This window comes from Telopea speciosissima, unplaced genomic scaffold (assembly GCF_018873765.1).
Source record: "Telopea speciosissima isolate NSW1024214 ecotype Mountain lineage unplaced genomic scaffold, Tspe_v1 Tspe_v1.0362, whole genome shotgun sequence".
In the NCBI taxonomy this organism is placed as follows: Eukaryota; Viridiplantae; Streptophyta; class Magnoliopsida; order Proteales; family Proteaceae; genus Telopea; species Telopea speciosissima.
The window spans coordinates 1-21,900 of NW_025317698.1; the positions used below are offsets into that span (position 1 = coordinate 1).

Here is a 21,900-nt window from a genome sequence, read left to right on the forward strand (position 1 = left end):
CACCCAAATGATTAAAATAGGGTGGATGAAGTGGAGAGATGTGATCGGAGTTTTGTGTAATCGGCATATCCCTTTAAAGCATAAAGGAAAGTTTTATAGGACTGTCATTAGACCAACTATGATGTACGTGGAGGCTACTGGGAGGTGAAGAAGAGCCATATCAATAAACTAGGTGTTGCATATATAAGGATGTTGAGATGGATGAGTGGGAAAACTATGAAGGATAAATTGAGGAATGACCATATTAGAGCTGAGTTGGAAGTAACTCTAATACATGACAAACTTAGAGATGAGAGTCGTTTGAGGTGGAATGACCATGTTCAACGGAGGCCTCCGGATGCCCCAGTTCGGAAAAGTGACATGATTCTAATTGAGGAAACCAAAAGAACCAGGGGCAGCCTAAGATAACCATAAGCGAAGTGGTGAAGAAGGACATGCTTAGCTTAGGCGTAGTTTTTGGTAGGACCTCAAATAGAGCCGATAGGAGAGCAAAGATCAATGAGATTGACCCCATTTAATTGAACCGTAATAATGTGATGTTGTTGTTGTTGTATTACACTCCATCTCGAGACCTAGAGCGGAATGTTAGACAATTAAGAAATGATACATAGCTAAAAAGGAACGATGCCCTAGAGTGTATGTCCATGTTGTATGCCCTCACTTTTTTATTATTATTATTTTATTAACTCTTCTAGGATCTATGTAGCCGGCCCATTAAGTTGGGATATCGCTATGATGTTGTTGTTGTTGTATTACTCTCCCTCTCTTAAGGCTCACAGAGTCCAAAGCACAAACACATAGATATAAGATTCTAAGGTGACTGAATGTAGGATGGACAGATTGATAATCAATCAAAACCTAACAAAAGTAGTAGCTCTACTTGTTCGAACGAACCGGTTCATGTCCGGTCCAACCGGGTTCAGATCAACCCAAATCGGGTCACCAATCGGGTCAATGGGTCTGGTTTTTGGGTCAGAAACCGGGTTGACACGACCCGAGTAGCGCACGTTAGCATAAGCTATAAATAGCATTAGGCGCACGATAGCAAAACCCTTCCTTTTTTTTTTTTACATCTGCCGGCGAGTGAAGATCACCCGCGGCTGCCGCCGACACGTGAGAGCGCGTCCGGCAGCCGCCGGCGGTGATCCACCCATCGAAAACTCTGATTTTGCGAGCTCTACGCCCCCATTGATCAGATTCTGTTTTCGCCGGCTAAAAAAAATGGCAGAATACCAGTGTCCGTACGGGTTTTTGGAAAACTGAAAAAAACCCTAAAAACCTTGATTCGAATCGAAAAATTTTCGATTCCCTTATTATGTTCTATTATTTTGAATCCATATAGGTTCAAGAACGGATCTATGGAGGCTCTGATACCACATGTTAGAATAAATCAATCCGAATAGGGACAAAATCCCAAAAGCCAGGATCTCCATAGGGCGTTCAAGAACACAATCAAATAAATAATAGAAAATAGGGATAGAACCACTGACCTTGTTTCGCATCCATAGTGATGATGATTGCAGCGAAAAATAAATAACAAAGATCTAAGTGCTTCCCCTCTATTCCCAAAGTAACTGGCCTGATGAGAATACCGAATGCGCAGGGACGACGAACACTGAATATCTCCCTCTCTTTCAAGAATGCACTCCTCAATAGTAATTGAGAATAATAAGTTGTCATGGGTAGAGGGGGGACCTAGCTCTCCTTATATAGTAATCCCTATAGGGTCTGACTCATCACAGTCCCAATAGGAATCTATCTAGCCCACACTAAGCCAGTCCACATTAGACTTCTAATATAACTTAATAACCTCACTTTATTAGACCAAAACCCTAATTAGCCTGGTTTAGGGATTTAATTATGTCCATATAGAATTTTATTAGAACTAAAATTCTAACATTCTCCCACTTGGACTTACATTAAATTCCTTATTTTTTTTTTTAAAAGGATTTAACAACAGTTTTGACCAAAACAAATCACAGGCTAACAACTCTTTAAGAAAACTTTATGTGCACAATTTTTAAAATAAATTGGTCTAGAGGTCATATTAGAAAGTCAATCCTATCCCATAGAGTTTTAGACACCGAATCATGGCGGTAACTGCATCTATGATCAAGCGACACAGAGCCTTCCATGGTCACGAGAGCCCTCAACTCTACTAACATGGATGTAATGTGTTAGTGTGGCAATACTCACATAGTGATTCCTTATGTATTATCAATTTATCAGTCCAAAATTTCTCTTCTTTAAGTGGCACAGGCTCACTAGAGAAATAATCTTTATGATTCTAACGAATCTGTATGTCTCATCTTGAATAACTCGAGTTTTACTTTATGTGTTACAAGACATACCTTTAGGCTAATAACTTAATGCCACAGCCTTGCTTAAGGTTAACACATTCCTTAAGTCTTTAAAACTAGATATATATACATCATGTCAATAAATGAAACACCCAAGTGTTCAAAAGAATTTTGCATGCAATGACAACTGATACATATAATCCAAGATTTACCACACGGTAAAAATTACAGATGAAAATAAACTTTATTTTACAATGGAGCAAAACAACTCCCACTAACCAACCGCATCCCATGATGCACCTAAACCTATGCTTATGACATGTCTTTCAAAACACAAGGGCGAAGACCTTAGGTTAGGGGATCTATAACTATATCATCTGTATCAATATGCTCCACTGCAATGTCACCTTTCTTTACTGTCTCCTTTATGGTCAAATACTTGACCTTCATGTCCTTAGACCCTCTAAGTTCTTTATTGTTGTTTATAAACAACACAGCAAAACTGTTATTACTATATGTCTGGATGGGTCTATCCACAGAATCTAAAATGGTTAACTACTTTATGAGATTCCTGAGTCAAATAACCTGAGTAGCAACCCCATGGCATGCTACAAACTTTACCTGTATAGTCAATGTGGTTATCAATGTTTGTTTTGTACTGTTCCATAATACTACCCTTTCTGCCATTAGAAAAACTTAACCAGATGTGGATCTCCTATCATTCTCACAGCTAGCAAGGTCGAAATCTGTATGACCCACTAGCTTGAGTTCAGGAATGTGTCTTTATGTTACATATAATCTTTTATCCCCTACAAGTACCATAATACTTTCTTGGCAGCAACCCAGTGGCTAAGACCAGGATCTGACTGATATCTGCCAAGAAGACCCATCACAAAGGTAATATTCGGTCTGGTACAGACCTAAGCATACATGATACTACCTAGTGCGCTAGTATAAGGCACCTCATTATGTCATCCTTCTCAGCTTCATTTTTCGGGCACTGTGTCCAGCTCAGTTTGAGAACATGAACATTCTCAGGTTTGCAATCCAGCATACTGAACCTCTCCTGAATACGATCAACATAAGCCCTCTGAGAAAAACTTAGTAAACGACGAGAACGATCCCTATGGATCTCAATGCCAAGGACAAAAGAAACCTCACCAAGGTCCTTCATGTCAAATTCCCTAGATAATAGTTGCTTTCATTTATGCAACATCCCTAGGTCACCGCTAGCAAGCAGGATGTCATCCATATAAAATATGAGAAAATAGAATTTGCTCCCACTGACCTTGTGATATATACACTGATCCGCTTTGTTTTTCACAAAATCGAATGAAGTCACGACACTGTCAAACTTCAAATACCACTGCCTGGAAGCTTGTTTGAGACCGTAAATAGACTTCTTGAGTCCACGCAAGATGGTCTGAACCATCCACCGCAAGACCCTCAGGTTTAATTCAACAAGCTCCCAAACATCATTATGTTTCATCGATTCCACCTCATCTCTCATTGCATCTAACCACAAATCTAACTGAGAACTAGAAACAACGCCTGAATAAGTAACTGGATCAACCACACAACCAATGTCGTAGTCATGTTCTCTCAGATAGACCTCATAGATAGATGGTATTTCTGAATTTCTCCCCTTGATGGATTTCCGTGATGGTGCTACCTTGCCTCACCCTGAATCAGAAATCTCATGGAAGCGCATCAATGATAGGATCCTCAATCGCATCGATTGAGAGGAATCTCATCAGGTGCTACATGAATGTCAAGGATCGTTATCAATATCAGGCTCCTGAACTCCAGCAGGTGTAACTAATGGCGTGGTATGCCCCACATCCGTCGAATAGGTAGAAGAACATGTACCAATGTACCAACCATGTCACTATCTCGAACATCGAGAACAATCATTCCTTTTGGCCATATCAAATTTGAAACTTTGCCTATAAGTCCATAATTCTAGTGTCTCCGTAGGGGTTATAAAATTTATATCCCTTCGAATGATCTGGGTAGCTAACAAAATAGTAATGAGTAGTCCTGGGATCCAACTTGTTCAAAGTCGGATAATATAGTTTTACTTCTGCAGGGCACCCCCAAACTCTAAGATGATTTCTGGGTTTAGTAACTACATGGTTAAGGATACAATGAGTAGTTTTCAAAAAACTTCTCCCATAAGAACTTAGGTAAAATTTGTCTTACTAATCATACTCTTCACCAGTGCGGTTATGCCTTTCGGCGACACCATTTTTCTCAGGACTTCTTGGCATAGTAAATTGACCAACTATCGCAGAGTCCTCTTAGTATTTGGAAAACAGGCCCTTAAGCTATCCAGCATCGCCATATCTGCCATAATACTCACCCCCACGATCGGATTTAACAATTTTAATAACTTTCCCCAACTGTTTCTCAACTTTAGTCCCAAAAATCTTGAACTTGTCAAGAAATTCAGACTTTTCTTTAATTAAGAACAGATAGCCATATCGGAGTAGTCGCCTGTTAAAAGTGATGAAATAAAAAATTTCTACACAATGTGGCTGAACAGGGACCACTGATGTCAATGTGAATGACCTCCAACAGGTCAGAACTATAGACTACAGTTTTCTTCTTTATCTTGGTCATCTTTCCTTTACATCAGTCTACATAAGTTTCTAGATCACTTTCGAGAGTAGGTAGGATGTCAGACTTTATCAGTCTTTCCACTCTTGCCTTAGAAATATGACCTAACATCTTATGCTACAATGTGAAAGACCGTTCTTTAGGTAAGGGTCTTTTGGAAACAACGTTTTCAATATTATGGAAGGCGTAGATATCATTGGGAGATAAACACAGTCTGTACAATTCATTGGACGTAATGCAGGAACCAACTTTATTTGAAACAAATTTATCATACTGTTCTTTATTTCAAAATGGTAACTACCAATGTCCAACACTGAAATCGAAATTAAATTTTGCCTGAAGGATGGTACATAAAAAGTATTCTTTACAGTCAAATTAAAACTAAAAACTAGTAATAAAATGATATCTCCCACGAACTTTACGTCAATCATATCCATCATTCCCTATGATAAGTCTTGATTCATCCTGATTTGGCCTCTTCCGGTTTATGAATCCCTATATGGTAAAAGTAACTTAGTTAGTTGCATCGTCGTCTATCCTCCAAGTACTGGATGAGGCTTATGATAGATTGGACTCACAAACAAAAGCCCAAGAATCGTTACCTGATGGCCTGGGTTTTGATAACCAAGTCTTGTATTTGTTGCAGTCCTTCTTTATGTGACCCTTCTTCTTGCAAAAGAAGCAGCGATCACTCTCGTTCTTGAAAGAGTCTTTCTTAGGTCCCAAATTGTTAATCCGATCGCACTCTTTATTGGCAGACTTATAAGTATGGTTTTTAGACTTTTCACTCTCATGGGATTTGGAAATAACAAGTATTTTCTCTTCCTCGGATACAACCCTAGAAATAAGGTCATCGATACTCCAGACATCGTCCTGGGAAAGGTAGTTGGTTTTGATGATGTCAAAATCAGAAGGTAGGGTATTAAGAACTTGATGAACAATCAAGGCATCAGGAAGAACAATATTCAAGGCTTTGATTTTGGTTTGATAGTCAATCATCCAAACAATATAATCCCTAACACCCCCAGAACCATGGTATTCCATATTAAATAGCCCTTGCAGAAGTCTCCCAATCTTAGCATTCGATGAAACTTGGTATCTCTTGGAAATTGCATCCAGCAATACTCTGGCAGTACATTTATCAGGTAGACCACTCTTAAGGTGTTCCGGTATCGACCTCTTTATAGATAGTACAGCTAAGCGATTACTCTTTTCCCATGCAGAATGCATAAATTTTTCATCCTCAGTATTATCAGCTGTTAGGTCCATTGGTTTATCTATAACAAGGGACGTATGCACATTTGCCATCTTCATGGCAAACATAATGTCCTCTTTCCACTTCTTAAAATTTGACCCAGTAAGAATCTCAATAGTGACCATGTTATTATTGAGAAAATGTATTTGAAAATTTAAACAATGAGCAGTACAATAATCGACATGATGCAAGTACGACTTGAAACCTTATAAGCTAATGAGAATTTTACACACATCGTTGTGAAAACACCTTTGGGCTGAATTCCCAACATGCAATTGTAAAAATCCCTACATACCAGTGGCCATAGGAATACAGCTCAACTTTTAAAATCCACCACCTTTGGGTGTGCAGAATTCTAGGGTCAGCCTATTCATATGCATACTGTATATGTACCCCTTCAAGTACCAATACATGACCACCACCTTTGGGTGTATGACCACACATTAGAGTTGAAGGACATCCCACAACTGTATGAGACCGGTGTTTCATAAATCCAACAAGGAAGGTCGCTTGGCGTGCATCTGTCGAACCCATGGAACCCTCTCTTGGGATATTCCAAAATTACTTACATCCTTAAACAAATCATGTTATTTTATACTTTATAACAAGGGGCTTAACTGTCTCAAAATTAACACAAATATGCCAACAGTATTGTTCATCAAAGTAGGTATTCCAGTAAGTCAGAAAATTAGTTCGGTTCCCAATGGAACGAATCGACAAATTCCATAATAGGGCATGCATCAAAAGAATACCAAAAATATTTAAAATATTCATATCTGATCAAAACAGAGGGCACCACTGTGTAGAGCACAGAAAAACAGAGCCAACGCAAAAAATGGGACCCCAAACGGAGTCTCGTAGCCCCCAGAAAGCCCTGTCAAAGTTCAAGTCCAAATTCGGTTGACTGTACTGGTCAAACCGGTCCAAAAAGTCAAACCAAATCAATTTGGTTCAACCCCGGTTCGAACGAACCGGTTCATGTCCGGTCCAACCGGGTTTGGGTCAACCCAAATCGGGTCACCAGTCGGGTCAATGGGTCGGGTTTTCGGGTCAGAAACCGGGTCGACCCGACCCGAGTAGCGCACGTTAGCATAAGCTATAAATAGCATTAGGCGCACGATAGCAAAACCCAGATTCCTTTTTTTTTTTTTTTTTTTTTTACATCTGAGGCGAGTGAAGATCACGCGGCTGCCGTCGACAGCGTGAGAGCGCGTCCGGCGGCCGCGTGATGATCCACCCATCGAAAACTCACGATTTTGCGAGCTCTACGCCCCATTGATCGATTCTTTGTCGGCTAAAAAAATGGCAGAATACCGATGTCCGTGCGGGTTTTGGAAAACTAAAAAAACCCTAAAAACCTTGATTGAATCGAAAAATTTTCGATTCCCTTATTATGTTCTATTATTTTGAATCCATATAGGTTCAAGAACGGATCTATGGAGGCTCTGATACCACATGTTATAATAAATCGATCCGAATAGGGACAAAATCCCAAAAGCCAGGATCTCTATAGGGCGTTCAAGAACACAATCAAATAAATAATAGAAAATAAGGATAGAACCACTAACCTTGTTTCGCATCCATAGTGATGATGATTGCAGCGGAAAATAAAGAACAAAGATCTAGGTGCTTCCCCTCTATTCCCAAAGTAACTGGCCTGATGAGAATACCGAATGCGCAGGGACGACGAACATTGAATATCTCCCTCTCTTTCAAGAATGCACTCATCAATAGTAATTGAGAATAATAAGTTGTCATGGGTAGAGGGGGGACCTAGCTCTCCTTATATAGTAATCCCTATAGGGTCTGACTCATCACAGTCCCAATAGGAATCTATCTGGCCCACACTAAGCCAGTCCACATTAGACTTCTAATATAACTTAATGACCTCACTTTATTAGACCAAAACCCTAATTAGCCTGGTTTAGGGATTTAATTATGTCCATATAGAATTTTATTAGAACTAAAATTCTAACACAGTATACACACACTCTCCCTCTCTTAAGGCTCACAGAGTCCAAAGCACAAACACATAGATATAAGATTCTAAGGTGACTGAATGTAGGATGGACAGATTGATAATCAATCAAAACCTAACAAAAGTAGTAGCTCTACTTGTCCTCTTGGTCGCCCAAGTCTGTTCTAGTACTATTTGTACTTCAGGTAAGTCAATATATACGTAAAGAAGAGATTAATGGTCTCTGAAACTCTTTCACTTTTCTTTCTCTTTTTCCAATTTCTATTTTTTTTCTCCTGTTTGTGTTAATCTGGGCAAAGGGTCATAACCCATTTGATTCCTTAATTGGGTAAGGAGATATATAGACAAATTAACAAACACTTCACATACATGCAGAAACTTGTCGCAACGAGTCGATACAGATAGGAAGAAACAGAGGAGAAGGAGGGTTATTAGTACCGATGGAGCCGACGAAGCATCAGATCTACTCGGATGGCATCAGCAACGGAGCTAGGAGTAGAAGACGAAGGTTGGCACCGTTTCAGCTATGCTTGCAGTGTAGGTGCTGCGCGGCAAGTGGGGATCCAAGCACTTGCGTCACCATGCCCTGCTGCTTCGACATCGATTGTCAGCCCCCTGACAAGCCCTTTGGCGTCTGTGCTTTCGTTCCCAAGTCTTACAATTGTACCACTTGTACGCTACATGAATCCCTGAATCAATGAACTCGTCATACTTGATATCATATACTTTTCTCTTTCTCTAATGGGGGATAGTAGCTTTCATTCAATCAAGTGACGTATATAATATACATGTAAACTTCACAGGGAGGAAGGAGAAGAACAAAAAAGAAAATACTATAAATCTTATTAATAGAAGAAGAAGAATATATTCAAAGGCGTTTCTGGATTTCGGGAGTGATTAATCAAAAACTTCTAATACTGGTTGTATAAAGTTGGTTCTTCATTAATGGAACTTAGCAATTTATGGTGGAATTCCAATACCTTAATACTAAGATTCCACCATTAATAAACAGTCATTGAGAGTCGAGACAAACCGAATTAAAACTGGTTCTTAGATGGACGATATAACTAATTTAATTGGCTGTCTGGAGTCTCGAGGCAAACCGAAATTGGCGGATCCTTCCGGTCACCCGATGGGCTGCATAGAGACCATTATGGAGACGTTTACTCTTTATCTGCTCCACAAGTGTTAGTGTTTTTTTATTCCCCTTACGTGGTTTCAAACATCGGTATTGGATTGGCCGTGACCCGCAACGATGTAACAGTAGTTAGTAAGGGTCACTTTGGTATGATTTGTATTTGTATTTATTATCTATTTTTTATGATCTACAAATTATAATTGTTTAGTTACTATTTGTACAAGCTATTATATAATTATAAATAAGTTTGATATGCCTATCTGCATAATATATTATGGGAAAAAGAATTGGTATGCCTATGTGCATAATATATATAATGGGAAAAAGAACTTTGAAAGGCTGCGTAACCCTTGCGCCCAGACACATAGGGGCACAAAATTATCACCCTACCCCTTATGAAAGATTGAAATCCACCTTGTTGATGCTTCCACGAGCACTCCCATTTGCCCCCACACCAATATAGGAGTCTCAATTCCTTTTAGGGAACCCTCTCCCATATATTATATAACCCTAAAACTTTTATTAGAATCTATAAAATATTTGAACAAAGGATTCCTAGTCATTCTCATCCCCCAACCCTACGCCCTCTTCTCTTAGGCCTTTTACAAACACATATCATGGAATACAAAGAGAAATAAATTTGTCAGTACCATAGATGACTGAGCAATCATACACATCGCAATTGGAAAAGAAAAACCATCAAATATTGTTTACAGATTGTGTCATTGTAATTGAGTTGATGATGGGTTTCTCAAAGTGAATGACTCTCACATGTCCGCAAAACTTGTACTGGGTTTAACATATTCACGGAAGATTATGTCATTGATTTACTCTTAATGAAGCTGCTTCCAAGTCATTTCCATTGAAAATGAAATCAGTGACAGTACAAGTTCAAGGATTAATGTAATTTTTACAAGGAAATCTTTCTCTAAAAGGGATAATCATGGTTTCAACTTTTCCCATGATTTCCTAAGTAACCTTAACATAAGTTAAAAGGGTAAAAAAAGGGCTAAACCTCAAACAAAACCTCTTCATCATCATAGTTGAGCAATACATCATCAATAGAACCCAAAATAGAGTCCATACCCATGTTGAAGCTACAGTGAGAACTGGTGGTACATGAATAAACACCAGAAACATCCCCATAATCAGACCCAGGTGCAGAACTGATGTGGGTCCAGATGAATCCAATGGCTTTAGATCAGGCAATAAGAAATAGTCAGCAACTGAGGATTGATCGTCATGGGTCGTTGGAGAGGGGTTGCTGCTTCCTCTTGATTGTATTCAACTTTGATGGAAGGGAGAGGTGAGAAGCTGTTACACCCGCACCCCAAATATACCCCTGAACCGCGGGGCAGTTTAGACGTTTGCCAAAGGCAATGCCACGGTGGCACTAGCCCACACCTGTAACCTTAGACTTAAAACATTATTACAAGAAACCCCTTGAAGTCCTGAAAGTGTGGGTTGAAGCCCCGCAGTTTTCCTTGAAGTTTGGGCCCTGACAGTAGCACCGGAGTCATGAATGGACTCACTCGTAACTAAATCCGCTCGAGAATCCGCTCGTGCTATTGCCTACCCTTTTGGTAACTTTCCTGTGGGATCCACACCCCCGTGTCCCGGACACCCTAATTAAACCTTCGGGCCATGTGGACCCCTATCCTTACCATTGATTGGTTGAGTGGGTCATGGAATGGACCCACAAGGCCTAACTTAAAGAACTAATGGGTTTTGATACCCCAACTAAAACCAAACAGACCCTAGAGGACAATTAAGTCCTATGGACCTGGGTCCAACCCCAAACAAGACCTAACTAACTAAATGGACCTAATGGTCTAAGACATAGACCAAACATGGCCTAAGACCTAACCTAAAACCATTTAAGCCTAAGGGATTAACCACATTCTACGGACCCCTAATCAAACACTACCTAAGGCCCCTTCTACCCCTTAAAGATAAGAAAAACCTTCCCATTCACTTATCTCTCCCCCTCCCAAGCAAACTGTGGAGGAGAAGAGACAAGAGAAGAATGAGGAGGAGAAAGGAAAGGGAAGAAGTAGAAGTGGGAGAGGAAGGAGAGGGGAAGGGAAGAGGATGGGAGCTATGCCAAAATGGTTGGCTGCCCCCACATCTCCTCCTCTTGCTGTCCGGACGAAGGGAGAAGAAGAAGGTGAAGGAGAAGAGATAGAAAGGAAGGGAGGAGGTCAAGAGGGCTCACCTAGCCTTGGGTCTTGCTTCTCCATTGGAGGATCTCACCAAGGTAAGACCCCAAGCTTGGTACTTCTCCATTCTCATTCCATTTTTTGGTAGGATTCCTTGAGCTTGGGCTAACCTAGGGTTCCATTTGGGACTCAAGGTGGAGCTCAGTCCCTAGTTGGGGCTCTAATGGAGCTAACCTAGACCTGGTTTGAGCTGCCACTCTTGGTTTTGGATCTTGAAACCCAACCCTTGGACTAAATTGAGACCAAACCTTGTGTGACCTTAGATCCATGAGGTGGGCCTAGGATCTAATGACCCTAAGGAGGCTTAGAAACCCCCTCCATGACCCTGAGGTACTGAGGTGCTCCAAGCTTCAAGCTGGAGCTGAAACCCTTTGAAATCTCGGAGGAGACTGTCGATGGACGAACGATCAGATCCACCAATCGTGGTACTGTCCATCAGTCTGCCCAGTATAACCCATGTGTATTGAACTGACCGGATGAAGGAACGGACTCAAGTCTGTTGCATCCGCCCAAGGCCATTTCCTCTCGGGTATGTCTCAGGGATCGACCGGATGCAGGGGCGAACTCAAGAAGCACATCCACCCATTGATCCTCTCCCTTTTAGGTGTATCTCAGGTGTTGAACGGATGCACGACTGGATCCATGTATGATGTTCCGTCTGTGGGTCCACTCGCTCTGTTTTACCTTTTGGCCTGAACGGAGTAAGAGACGGACTCACCTCTGCTGAAACCTTCCGTGAGTCCGCTTGTGCTGTCTTGGTTGAAATCTGATTTTAACCTTGGGGGCCTAGCATGGGACCCTTCTATGCATGCTTTAATGATTTCTTTCGTATTTCTAGGTTACCCAACTCGATGGATGGCCGGTGTACTGGTGAGATGCATGTTAACCACGTCAGGTGACACCCGAGTTTGGTGAGTGGGTTCTGGGTGACTTTGTTGGGCTTGAATATATATATAATATGAAATCTTAAGCATGTTATTATAAAAATATAAGCATTGTGCGCATTGCATTACTATTCAAATGTGAACTATTATGAATGTGATAGTATGCTCACTATTGTATCGGGCTACGGTGCCAGATGTGCCGGTACCGGAACCCCAATTTATTTAAATAATGAAAGTTGTTATATGTCATCCTGAACTGTAAGTGTCGTGCCGTGCTAGTACCCGAGTACTAGTTGGAATGGGACGTTGATGCACTCGGAATACCTCTCGGCACGATAAGACCTGCATATAGTATATCTGCGGCTAGGATGCTTGTTCCCTTATGCTATGACCCTTGCCAACAGAGGTTTATGTGTTGGATAGTCTGAGCACCTGTGGTTTGTGGAGGTGGGAGAGGCCAGGACAGGGGTAGTAATGGCTATCGGGGTCTGCCACTGGGTGGTCATGATGGCTTCTACCGACGTAGGTTCCCTCGTGATAATTGAGGTTTCACTGGGGCGATAGGATAAGTGACCCTCAGTGTCTCCCGAGTTATCACAGTAGCATATACTTGACCGATAAAATTTGTGTGCTAGGTAGAAAATGAATCTAACATTAGCATGCATCATTTTGCTTGATATTGATTGTATGATGTATGTTCATTCCCCTTGCTCTCTCACTAGCTAGTGTAGCTAACCCCGTTGTACAACCCCTTTTTAGTTGGTATGTAGGAGGCACTACCTTGATGAGTACCGTTGGATGCGAATCAAGTGGAGTCAGTGGCTGTGACTTGGATGTAGTTGTACATCCAAGAATGGTGTCCTTGGGGCAATTATTTATTATTTAATTCTTATATCCATTCTACAATCATGTATGAACTATATGTTTAATTATAGGAGAGATTGAATGGTTATATTATGAAAATTGTACTATTTGTTATCATTAGAGAACTGATGCTCTATAATTTCACATGATTTAATTAAATTTCGCTTCCGCTAACTCTGTAATTGGAATGGTTTATTACACTTGGTACGTTCGTTTCTGTCGTCATAATATGATGACAGGGTGGACTGTGGCTCGGGACACTGTATCTGTGATCCTGGTAGGTGATGGGATGATGTGTGATTGTCCCAGTCATACCTCTATGTGGCTAAATATCTTACATCGGGATGGGGGCGTGACAGAAGCCATGAGTAAGGTCTTGTTTGGTTCTTGTTGTTGTGTTTGTTGAATCAAAGTTAAATAGAAAGGCTTCTCTGAGAATATCATCCATGACAAATTGGGGAGCCTTGAGCACATCTCAACATTCGTGTTGGCCTATGTACGTGGTGTAATACATGGGTGTCTCATCTTCTGTATTTTGAACTCGTTTTGTTGCTTGACAACCTTGATCATGCCTGTGTGTGCACCTGAAGTAGCTCCTGTATACATCAAAAACATTAAAAAAAAATGTTCTTTAGCTTCTTCTTGGAGATCAAATCAATAACTTCTAACCAAAATTCCAAGACAATGTGGAAATCAAATTCTCCTTACAAGTTTTTAGTGTATACCTTCATATAATGAAATGAACTTGGGCCTGGAAAAATTAGTTGAGTAAATATATACATATTGTTTTGGGAAAGAGAGAATGTGGGAAGGTAATTTAATTTTATACGTATTAATTCAACCAAAAAAGATAGTATAATAACACAAAATAATTACATCATGAAAACACATCTACATATGTAGTAAGAAAGGACACACCAAAAAACCGAGTACATCAAATATCTACAACTCTAGTGTACGACCAAGGATCAAAGTTCTAACAATTGAGGTAGTTGCTCTGGAAAGTGGAAACCCCTTGGCAAAATCATGATGTTGCCCAAAATGATACATGCAGCTGCATGTGGGATCTTTGAGGCCAAAGGTTAATTTAATCTATCACTGCTGAAGAATAGCAGAACACCCCCATGGTTTAGAGTACGTAAACAACCTTATTAGAAACTAATGAAAAAAGAAAGAAGATAGTAAGAAAAATGATGAAACAGATCATGGGTTTGTACCCATTAAATAAAATTATAATAATTAGGACATTTCTACAAAAGAAGCTTGGCACAGAATGTGAATAATAAGCTCCACAAATGATAAATCAAAATAGGATGGACTCCAATTAACATTTTTTCACTTCCAATAAACAAAGACTTTCACAGGGATGGTGTGCCTCCCTGTCCCTAATGTAAATTAATCCCAAACCAAAAAATCCAGCAAGAGACTAGTATAGGCAAGATCACATAAACAGAAGAGTATGTAAACCAGAAATAGGAGACATTGTAATTCACAGAGAGATCATAAAAAGGCCAAAACCCAGGTTTAGATATCTATTGTAATGACTGGAAAGCTTTGGACTTATTGAACCACCCTGACATTAAACATGGAGAGAATGTGTCCAAGTTTCTCCTACGATTTAATGAAAACTACCCTGACATTAAACAAGATGATCCTGCTGAGAGACAAAAATTACATTAATTCAACCCAAGTTAGGTTCTGAATTTGTAGCTACCAAATCTGTCCCCTCCCTTCCTCTCTCTTCCACTCGCTACTTCTCTTTACAATCATAAAACCGAATGAAAACTTTTTCTGTTAGAAGATACTGGGAAATTCTCCTTCAAAATCTTAGCCTTATGAAAGCTTCACTACACAGAAGACTCTTGGGCCATTGGCAAGTATCACCCATGTTGGTTGTGGAGCAAAGCGATATTACATGCAAATATGTTTGGTTCAAACAGCACTGCAACAATTAAGCTCTCTGACTTATTGAAATGGATTTATATGCATATGGTCATGGAATAAGCAAAGGAGAGAAACCAAGTTCTTCTAGGAATTCATAGGTAGTTTAGACTATAGATATATCTGTGACTTATTTGGTTTATGGGTCCTTTAATTCAAGAGGTTGTGTATATGCTGACAAAAAAAAAACTGAGAAAGACCCGTTTGGACAAGTAGCTTGTAGGTACAAACTGGGAAATATCAAAAGAGAATGGAAAATGGGAAACTGACACAAAATTGATCAGAAATTGAAACAAAAAAAAAAAAAAAAGAAGCAACAACATTTCATCATTCTCTCAACCAGAGGAAAAGAGCTTAAAAAGAAGTGCCTACCTCGCCATGTCCATACTAGTAAGGCTGAACTGTTGTGAAACAACAAAAAAATAAAAAACTAATTTCTATTTCATTCACAGAACAAATAAGATGAACTAGCAAAACAAAAATAGAAAAGGCATCATAATCAAATGCTCATAACCCTCAGGGAACTGTCAACCTTCTTCTAGGATCTTAATAGTACTAGGAATGCTGGAAATTTAGGGTTTCAGGCTCAATCGAGTTAAGGTTTTAGTGGATTTAAGCGGTGGAAGAAGTAGGTATGGAAGGTGAGAAACAGAGTTTTAATGGAATAGAACTGAGGTTCGTAAATCTCCAGAACAAGGTGAGAGAGAGAGAGCTTACCTTCACTCAGGATCACGAGCAAGCAAGAGCCTTCTTCGCGAGCAAGCGAGGTAGAGCGCGAGGGAGAGCGAGAGTTACGAACGCTCTGGATCATGAGCAATCATTAGCCTTCTTCGCGAGCAAGTGAGGCAGAGCGAGAGGCACGAATGCGAGAGCGAGAGAGAGAGAGGGAGAGACGGATTTGGGACTTGAGAGTTAAAATTCCCGATAAACATAAAAATAAGAATAAATGATTTGTAGTTACAAATCACAAATTGGTCTACAAATCACATATAGGCCGAGACCAATTTGTGATTTTTGATTTATTCTATTTTGTCATAAATATAAATGAACATTATAAATTATACCAAACACAAGTAAAAATAGAAATTAATAGGATAAATACAAATACAAATCATACCCGAGAGACCCTAGACTAATAGGTTGCGAACCCAACTCACTTGCACTTGCATGCATACTTAATGTAAGATAAGGACACTTATGTCAACCAAAAAAGACAGGTGTCAGACAAAGACCGTATGTGCAAATGAGCTGGAATCATCGATTGCATGTAAACCAGCCACACAAGAGAGGATACATGGGGCCATGGAATCCTTCATGTGATGAGACTTCAGTTAGACACGATCGAGAACAACTCCTTCACATGTTAACCCATTTGACCCTCTCATGTGATACACAGGTGATTGATTAGTCCATACCAGAAGAACAGTTCTTCTTCTTCTTCTAGGTGACAAAGAGTGCTAGCAAGCCTAGCTAGAAAGAAACAAAAAAAAATGAAAAATCTCTACTAATAAATACTCTCTTATCCACTTTCACAGTAGTTTCTTGCTTCTTACTTGCAACAAATTAAGATGGTCAAGCTTATGGTTGAGTGGTGCATGGTAGCTCGCACTCCAATACAGCAATTTGACCTATGGGTGATAATCCATTAATCCCTATGATACTTACCCATAATATAAACAGTACTACTGTGAGTCTGACAAAATTAGAATTAGGGTTTATTAACCGAACTTGGGCAGACCCGGGTTTGGCGCCCACCTATGGGGCCGTCAATTGGATCAGGGTGCGTTGACCACTTAAGGAGGTGGCCTTCCTCCTTTGGGTCTCTCCCTTCTCTGTGTTTTCTATTTAAAGTGAGACAGTGATGAGATGAGAACTGATTATATATAGATATAATTAGTTACTCCTAATCCTAAGTGTATTCTTGCAACTCAATCTTGTTCACCAAATTATTAACATATTTTATGTAATTCCATTTGTTCCCAAGAATTTACAGTATTAATAAAATAGTATAAAACTTGTAACCAAATCCGTACAAGATCTTTTCGTTACGTTCCCAGTTAACATCCAAACTGATGGTGATTTATTTACGGGTTCAACTATAGAACCCACGTCTTATTCATCCGTCGACGTGGTCACAACAACCTAATTCGTCAACACTGGCACTGGCCACAGCTAATTTGAAGCCATTTATTTAAGAGATATCACTTTAAAAAACCATCTCTTTTTTTAAGAGTAAAACAAAAAAAGCAAATTGTCACAATAACCTAGAAATGAACCGCCATACAAATGCTTCACTGATAGCACCAAGCACTACAAGACTAGCTCATCCCAAGACAAAATTAATTGAGAATCTCTCTCTCTCTCTGTGTATATGTTTGGTTTCATTTCTTATTTATATCGAACATGGGCAGTGCACAAATGATCACTAGACCAAACCATCCAATTGGGTGAGTCTGCCATTGCACCCAGTGAGATTTTTTTTTTTGATAAATTCCAGTGAGACAATGTAGACAAAGGTGGACATGAATTTTACCTTTCCCTAAGACCCTAACCCTAACAAATTAAGAATCAAATAGAAAAAGGGTTCTTTCTCTTTTGTGGTAGTAGTTGATATTTGTCTTCTGTGGAGTCTCTGAGTGTTTGCAGGGATCTTCTCTGTAACCCATAATTAGAAAAAATGTGGGAAGAAAAACAAAAAGGAAATGCAAGAGAGATATGGATGGAGAGTTGGACAGAGGGGAAGAAAAGACAAGATAAAAAGCTATATACAAACAAACAGAACCAAAACTACGCAACAAAAAAGACAAAAGCTAGCATTACCCACAACTGAAATTCCTAAAAAAAGGAAAAAAGTATTACTGAAATGAGAATTTATGAGATGGACATGTTACACAGACGCCGTGAAACCGTAGACCTGCCGGAAGAGACGTCGGAGCTGGAGAGATTGCTACTGCCATCTGATTCGGTCGGCGACGCCATGAGACTTAGGAGGAGATCAGAAAAAGCGCCGATGATGAACTTATGGGTGTGCTTAGGGTTGAGATTAAGATAGCACAAGAGCAACTCTTGTAGGTAATCCCAGTCAGCCCTCACGTCGAGCAATTCACGTGCCTCAACCATCTCCTCCATTGATCGTCTGAAATCCGTGTAAGGATCCGGCGAGTACGTTGAGATAGGAATGCCACCGTTCATTAATAGCTTTTTAGTTTCTTCGGATGGAAGAGGACATTCCGGTAGTGAGTCTAGTGACTCGACGATGGAGTTGGAACGGCCAGGGGAGGAGAAGAAGAAACGTTCAGAAGCGTAGATGGTGGCGAAGTCAGGGACGGTGGTTTCGAGGTCTTCTGAGTCTGATGATGAGAAATCGTCGCTGGAAAGGCTCGTTGATTTGGAGGTTGAGTCGGAGGTGAGATCGTAAAGGGAGTTGAAGTTCTTCACCAGGATCGAAGTTGTGTCATGATCGCTCCCAGCAAAAGACGTGCGAGGGGATTGCGTTACCTCTGGGCGTTTGCATTTTGAGAAGCATAGATGGAGGTTCTTGCCTAGCGTATTCGCCATTTTCTGTTTCTCTGAGCCTCTTCGTCTCCTCTGCACGCACTGATAGTGCTTGCAGGACCGAAAAAGTGAGGGATTAGATGACAGAGAAAGAGAAGGGGACGGTGGATTTTATATGTGTTTGTAGTAGAATTGTAGTTGCAGTAGAGAGTAGAGTCTATAGAGAAGGAGGATCAAGGAAGAGGAGTTCTTGTGCTGATTTAGATGGTCACTTTCTAACCGTTGGATTTGTCAGAATGTAAGGACGGAAGTATGGGCCATCAAAGGAAGACATGCACATGAGGTGGGGTGGGGTTGTGATGTGATGTTAGATATAGGATTTACTATTCTATTGTACTGGTGTAGTGATTAAAGTTGTGTCTTGTGACTTGTAGAGAGATCAGACGGTTACGAAAACCATGTGATGTGATGTAATATCCGATGGGACCTTGAACTCCTTTCCTTTGAGATCCCCTGGGTCGGTTACCCAAAAAAACAAGAGATCCCCTGGGTCCCACTACTTTAATGTCTCCGTCAATTGTTGCCAACTGAAGACCTTTTTAGGTTGGTTCGATGTAACCTGGTTTTTCTCCGAACCAGATGCCGTTGGGTTCTCTTTTCAGGAACTTTTTCTTCAAATTAGTTTTTTCTTAAAAGCAACCCTTTCTTCAATTACGGGTGTAAATGAATACATTGAATAGTCAAAATCCGTTTTCGTATCTGTGTTTGTATCTATTTAGCACTATCCAAATCCGTCCGAAAGCTAAATGGATGCGGATACGAATAGGCTATAGTTATCCGAAAAATTATATTTACATGTAAAAGGATAAAATATCCAATTTGTATCTGTGTCCGTATCCGTTTAGGACTATCCGAATCCGTCCGATAGCTAATCCGATGCGAATGCGGATATAGCACTATCCGAACCGAATTCGATCCATTTACAGCCCTATCTTCAATGAAGATCGTAAAAGGAGAAAGATTTTCCCGTCACCCATATGGAGCGAATCCAAGATGGTTTGCTGTTATGATTAAACTCTTGAAATAATGAATTGAATTATCATCGGTAATTTTCATAATTATCTGCGAAGATCCAAAATACGCTCAAAGGGATCAATCTGGTTAGTGTTGAGTGTTGACCATGCAGTTATAGATTTGAACGGCTGTCTCCTTCCATCTTTTGGTCCACAGGATTGGGGTCCAAATTTGGATGGGGGCATGGGTTCCCGAATTCACGCAAGTGTGTCCACAGTCCACACCCACCCCCAAATTGACTTGACAAGGAATCCATTCTCGTGACCAAGCACACCCTATCATGTGGATTGAGAAGTTTATCTTTTTTTTCTGTTTTTTATTTTTGGTAAGAAGTTCTCTTTTCACTATGGGTGAAGAGAGCCTCGTCCTTAAAATTTATGGAGTTGCATTACTTGCATATTCTATTTTCAATTGGTTACTCATAGGATTAATATCCTGCGGCTGAGCTTTAGGGAATTGGAGAGGATAATTTTCCACCCTCATATGGGTTCTGAAAATTCTCTTTTCTGTATGATCTTCAAAGTATTGGATTTCCGTTTTTACTCTATAAGATAAAATAAATTTCTCTTACTTTGAATCTTTAACCCCCCCCCTCCCCCCAATCCCTGAGTTGAGTTCCTTTGCACATACATTTGCACATGTTAGGTGTCAACATGTACCTATCCCACTTGGTGTCATTTACAAGGTGAAGAAGGGTAATTATGGAAGCAAAAGGGTCATGTGCTGGTACCTAACTCTTGCAAATGTGTAACTAAGATTAGTTACACTAAGCTTGGTACTATGATAGCTTTATCCTTTGGCTCGAAACCTATATAATAGAGGTGGCTAACGACAAAGTTATTCTCATTAATGGGTTTTTGTCTCTTGTTTGTCACATAGAATGATGAACACTTTTTTTTTTCTCTCATTCCTATCGTAGGCCCATAAGCCACTAGGATGGTAGTCCAAGAGGGTGGCCAGGGGGCATCACAGCTCCGAGAGGAGAGTGTAGCTAGGGGGAATGGGGGACAAGGGAGGGGGATTTACAGGATGTTACACATTTGATTGGGGGTGAGTCGAACATGCAACCTCTTCATAAGACTTAGGTCAATATTCTATTACGACTTGTAGTCACCACCACGCCAAGAGGCACTTCCCATGAAGACTTTTATTCTCACCACCCTTGATTACACATAGTTTTACCTGATAATTTATGTAGAGTGATTATCATTTAATGAAGTTTGCATTACTTACATCACAGTAGCGTTAGATGCAAGAAACTAGTCATACCCTAAAATTTTTGTAGAGTGAATATCATTTAATGAAGTTTACGTTACTTGCCTAGCATGACATGCAGGCAGACTATAAGGACCATCTACCAAAGCTTAGTTTGCTAGCCAGCATGGGCCATGTGCATGTAAGGTTGGGGTCACCCAAATCCACAATTTATTTTATTTTATTTTTTGATAAAAACACAAGGGAGAGGGTTCCCTATGCAGTTTTGAGTGAATTAAAAAACCCTCTTTGGAATCTGACAAAAGGGACAAGGGCCTTTATGACATATTACCCCTTCACATGAACAATGATATGTGAGGGGGTGTGCACTTTCATTTTTGAGCTGGCATTGTACAAAATCTTTTCCTAAAATGCAAAACCACAAGTGGGGATATTTATGCGACAAAGCAATCAAATCACTCAACCGTACACCTTCAACTCTACACCATTATGGAATATCTTAATTGACTTAGCTCCCTTAGTTATTTTTTTGGGGGGTACAAAATCAATTTATTCAGAATGTCCTACAAAACTCCATCAACCACAGAGTGGAATTAAGCCATACTATCATACAAGACATAGATAGATACTTCGTAGCTAAGGAATCAACTAAAATGTTGATCTCCCTAAAAAAATATTAGAAATTACAAGAAACAAAGTAAGATGCCAAGTGCAAAATATTCTCCAATGACAGGCTGCACATATAAAGGAATATTTAGAAATGTTCCGTGGAAGTATGATGCAGGCTCTTTACATTTAATCTCCACTAGAAAACGCTCTACACAATCTAAGATCGCCTCCAACAAACCACTTCTAATTGCCATTGCTTTGTCTAACAAAATAGAATCAAAAACTTGTTGACTCCGAATTTGCAATACA

At 40.0% G+C, this 21,900-nt stretch overlaps 1 protein-coding gene and 1 pseudogene across 2 annotated transcripts; both read right to left on the bottom strand.

Annotated features, from left to right (window-relative positions):
- Nucleotides 1-10,299: 10,299 nt before the first annotated feature.
- Nucleotides 10,300-15,578, bottom strand: LOC122648012 (annotated as a pseudogene).
- A 2,447-nt stretch (nucleotides 15,579-18,025) lies between these two features.
- On the bottom strand, nucleotides 18,026-19,126 carry LOC122648015 (transcription repressor OFP12-like). 2 transcript variants are annotated; one of them, XM_043841293.1, is made up of 2 exons: nucleotides 19,122-19,126; nucleotides 18,026-18,795 (listed from the first exon to the last, which is right to left on the bottom strand). In XM_043841293.1, exon 2 carries the CDS (start codon nucleotides 18,754-18,756, stop codon nucleotides 18,070-18,072), a length of 687 nt encoding a protein of 228 aa, XP_043697228.1. In that variant the 5' UTR covers nucleotides 18,757-18,795; nucleotides 19,122-19,126; the 3' UTR covers nucleotides 18,026-18,069. The 2 variants fall into 2 exon arrangements, with proteins under 2 accessions (XP_043697228.1, XP_043697227.1); XM_043841292.1 differs by lacking the exon at nucleotides 19,122-19,126 and adding an exon at nucleotides 18,839-18,843 and having other exon boundaries at nucleotides 18,026-18,804.
- Between the last annotated feature and the right edge of the window lie 2,774 nt (nucleotides 19,127-21,900).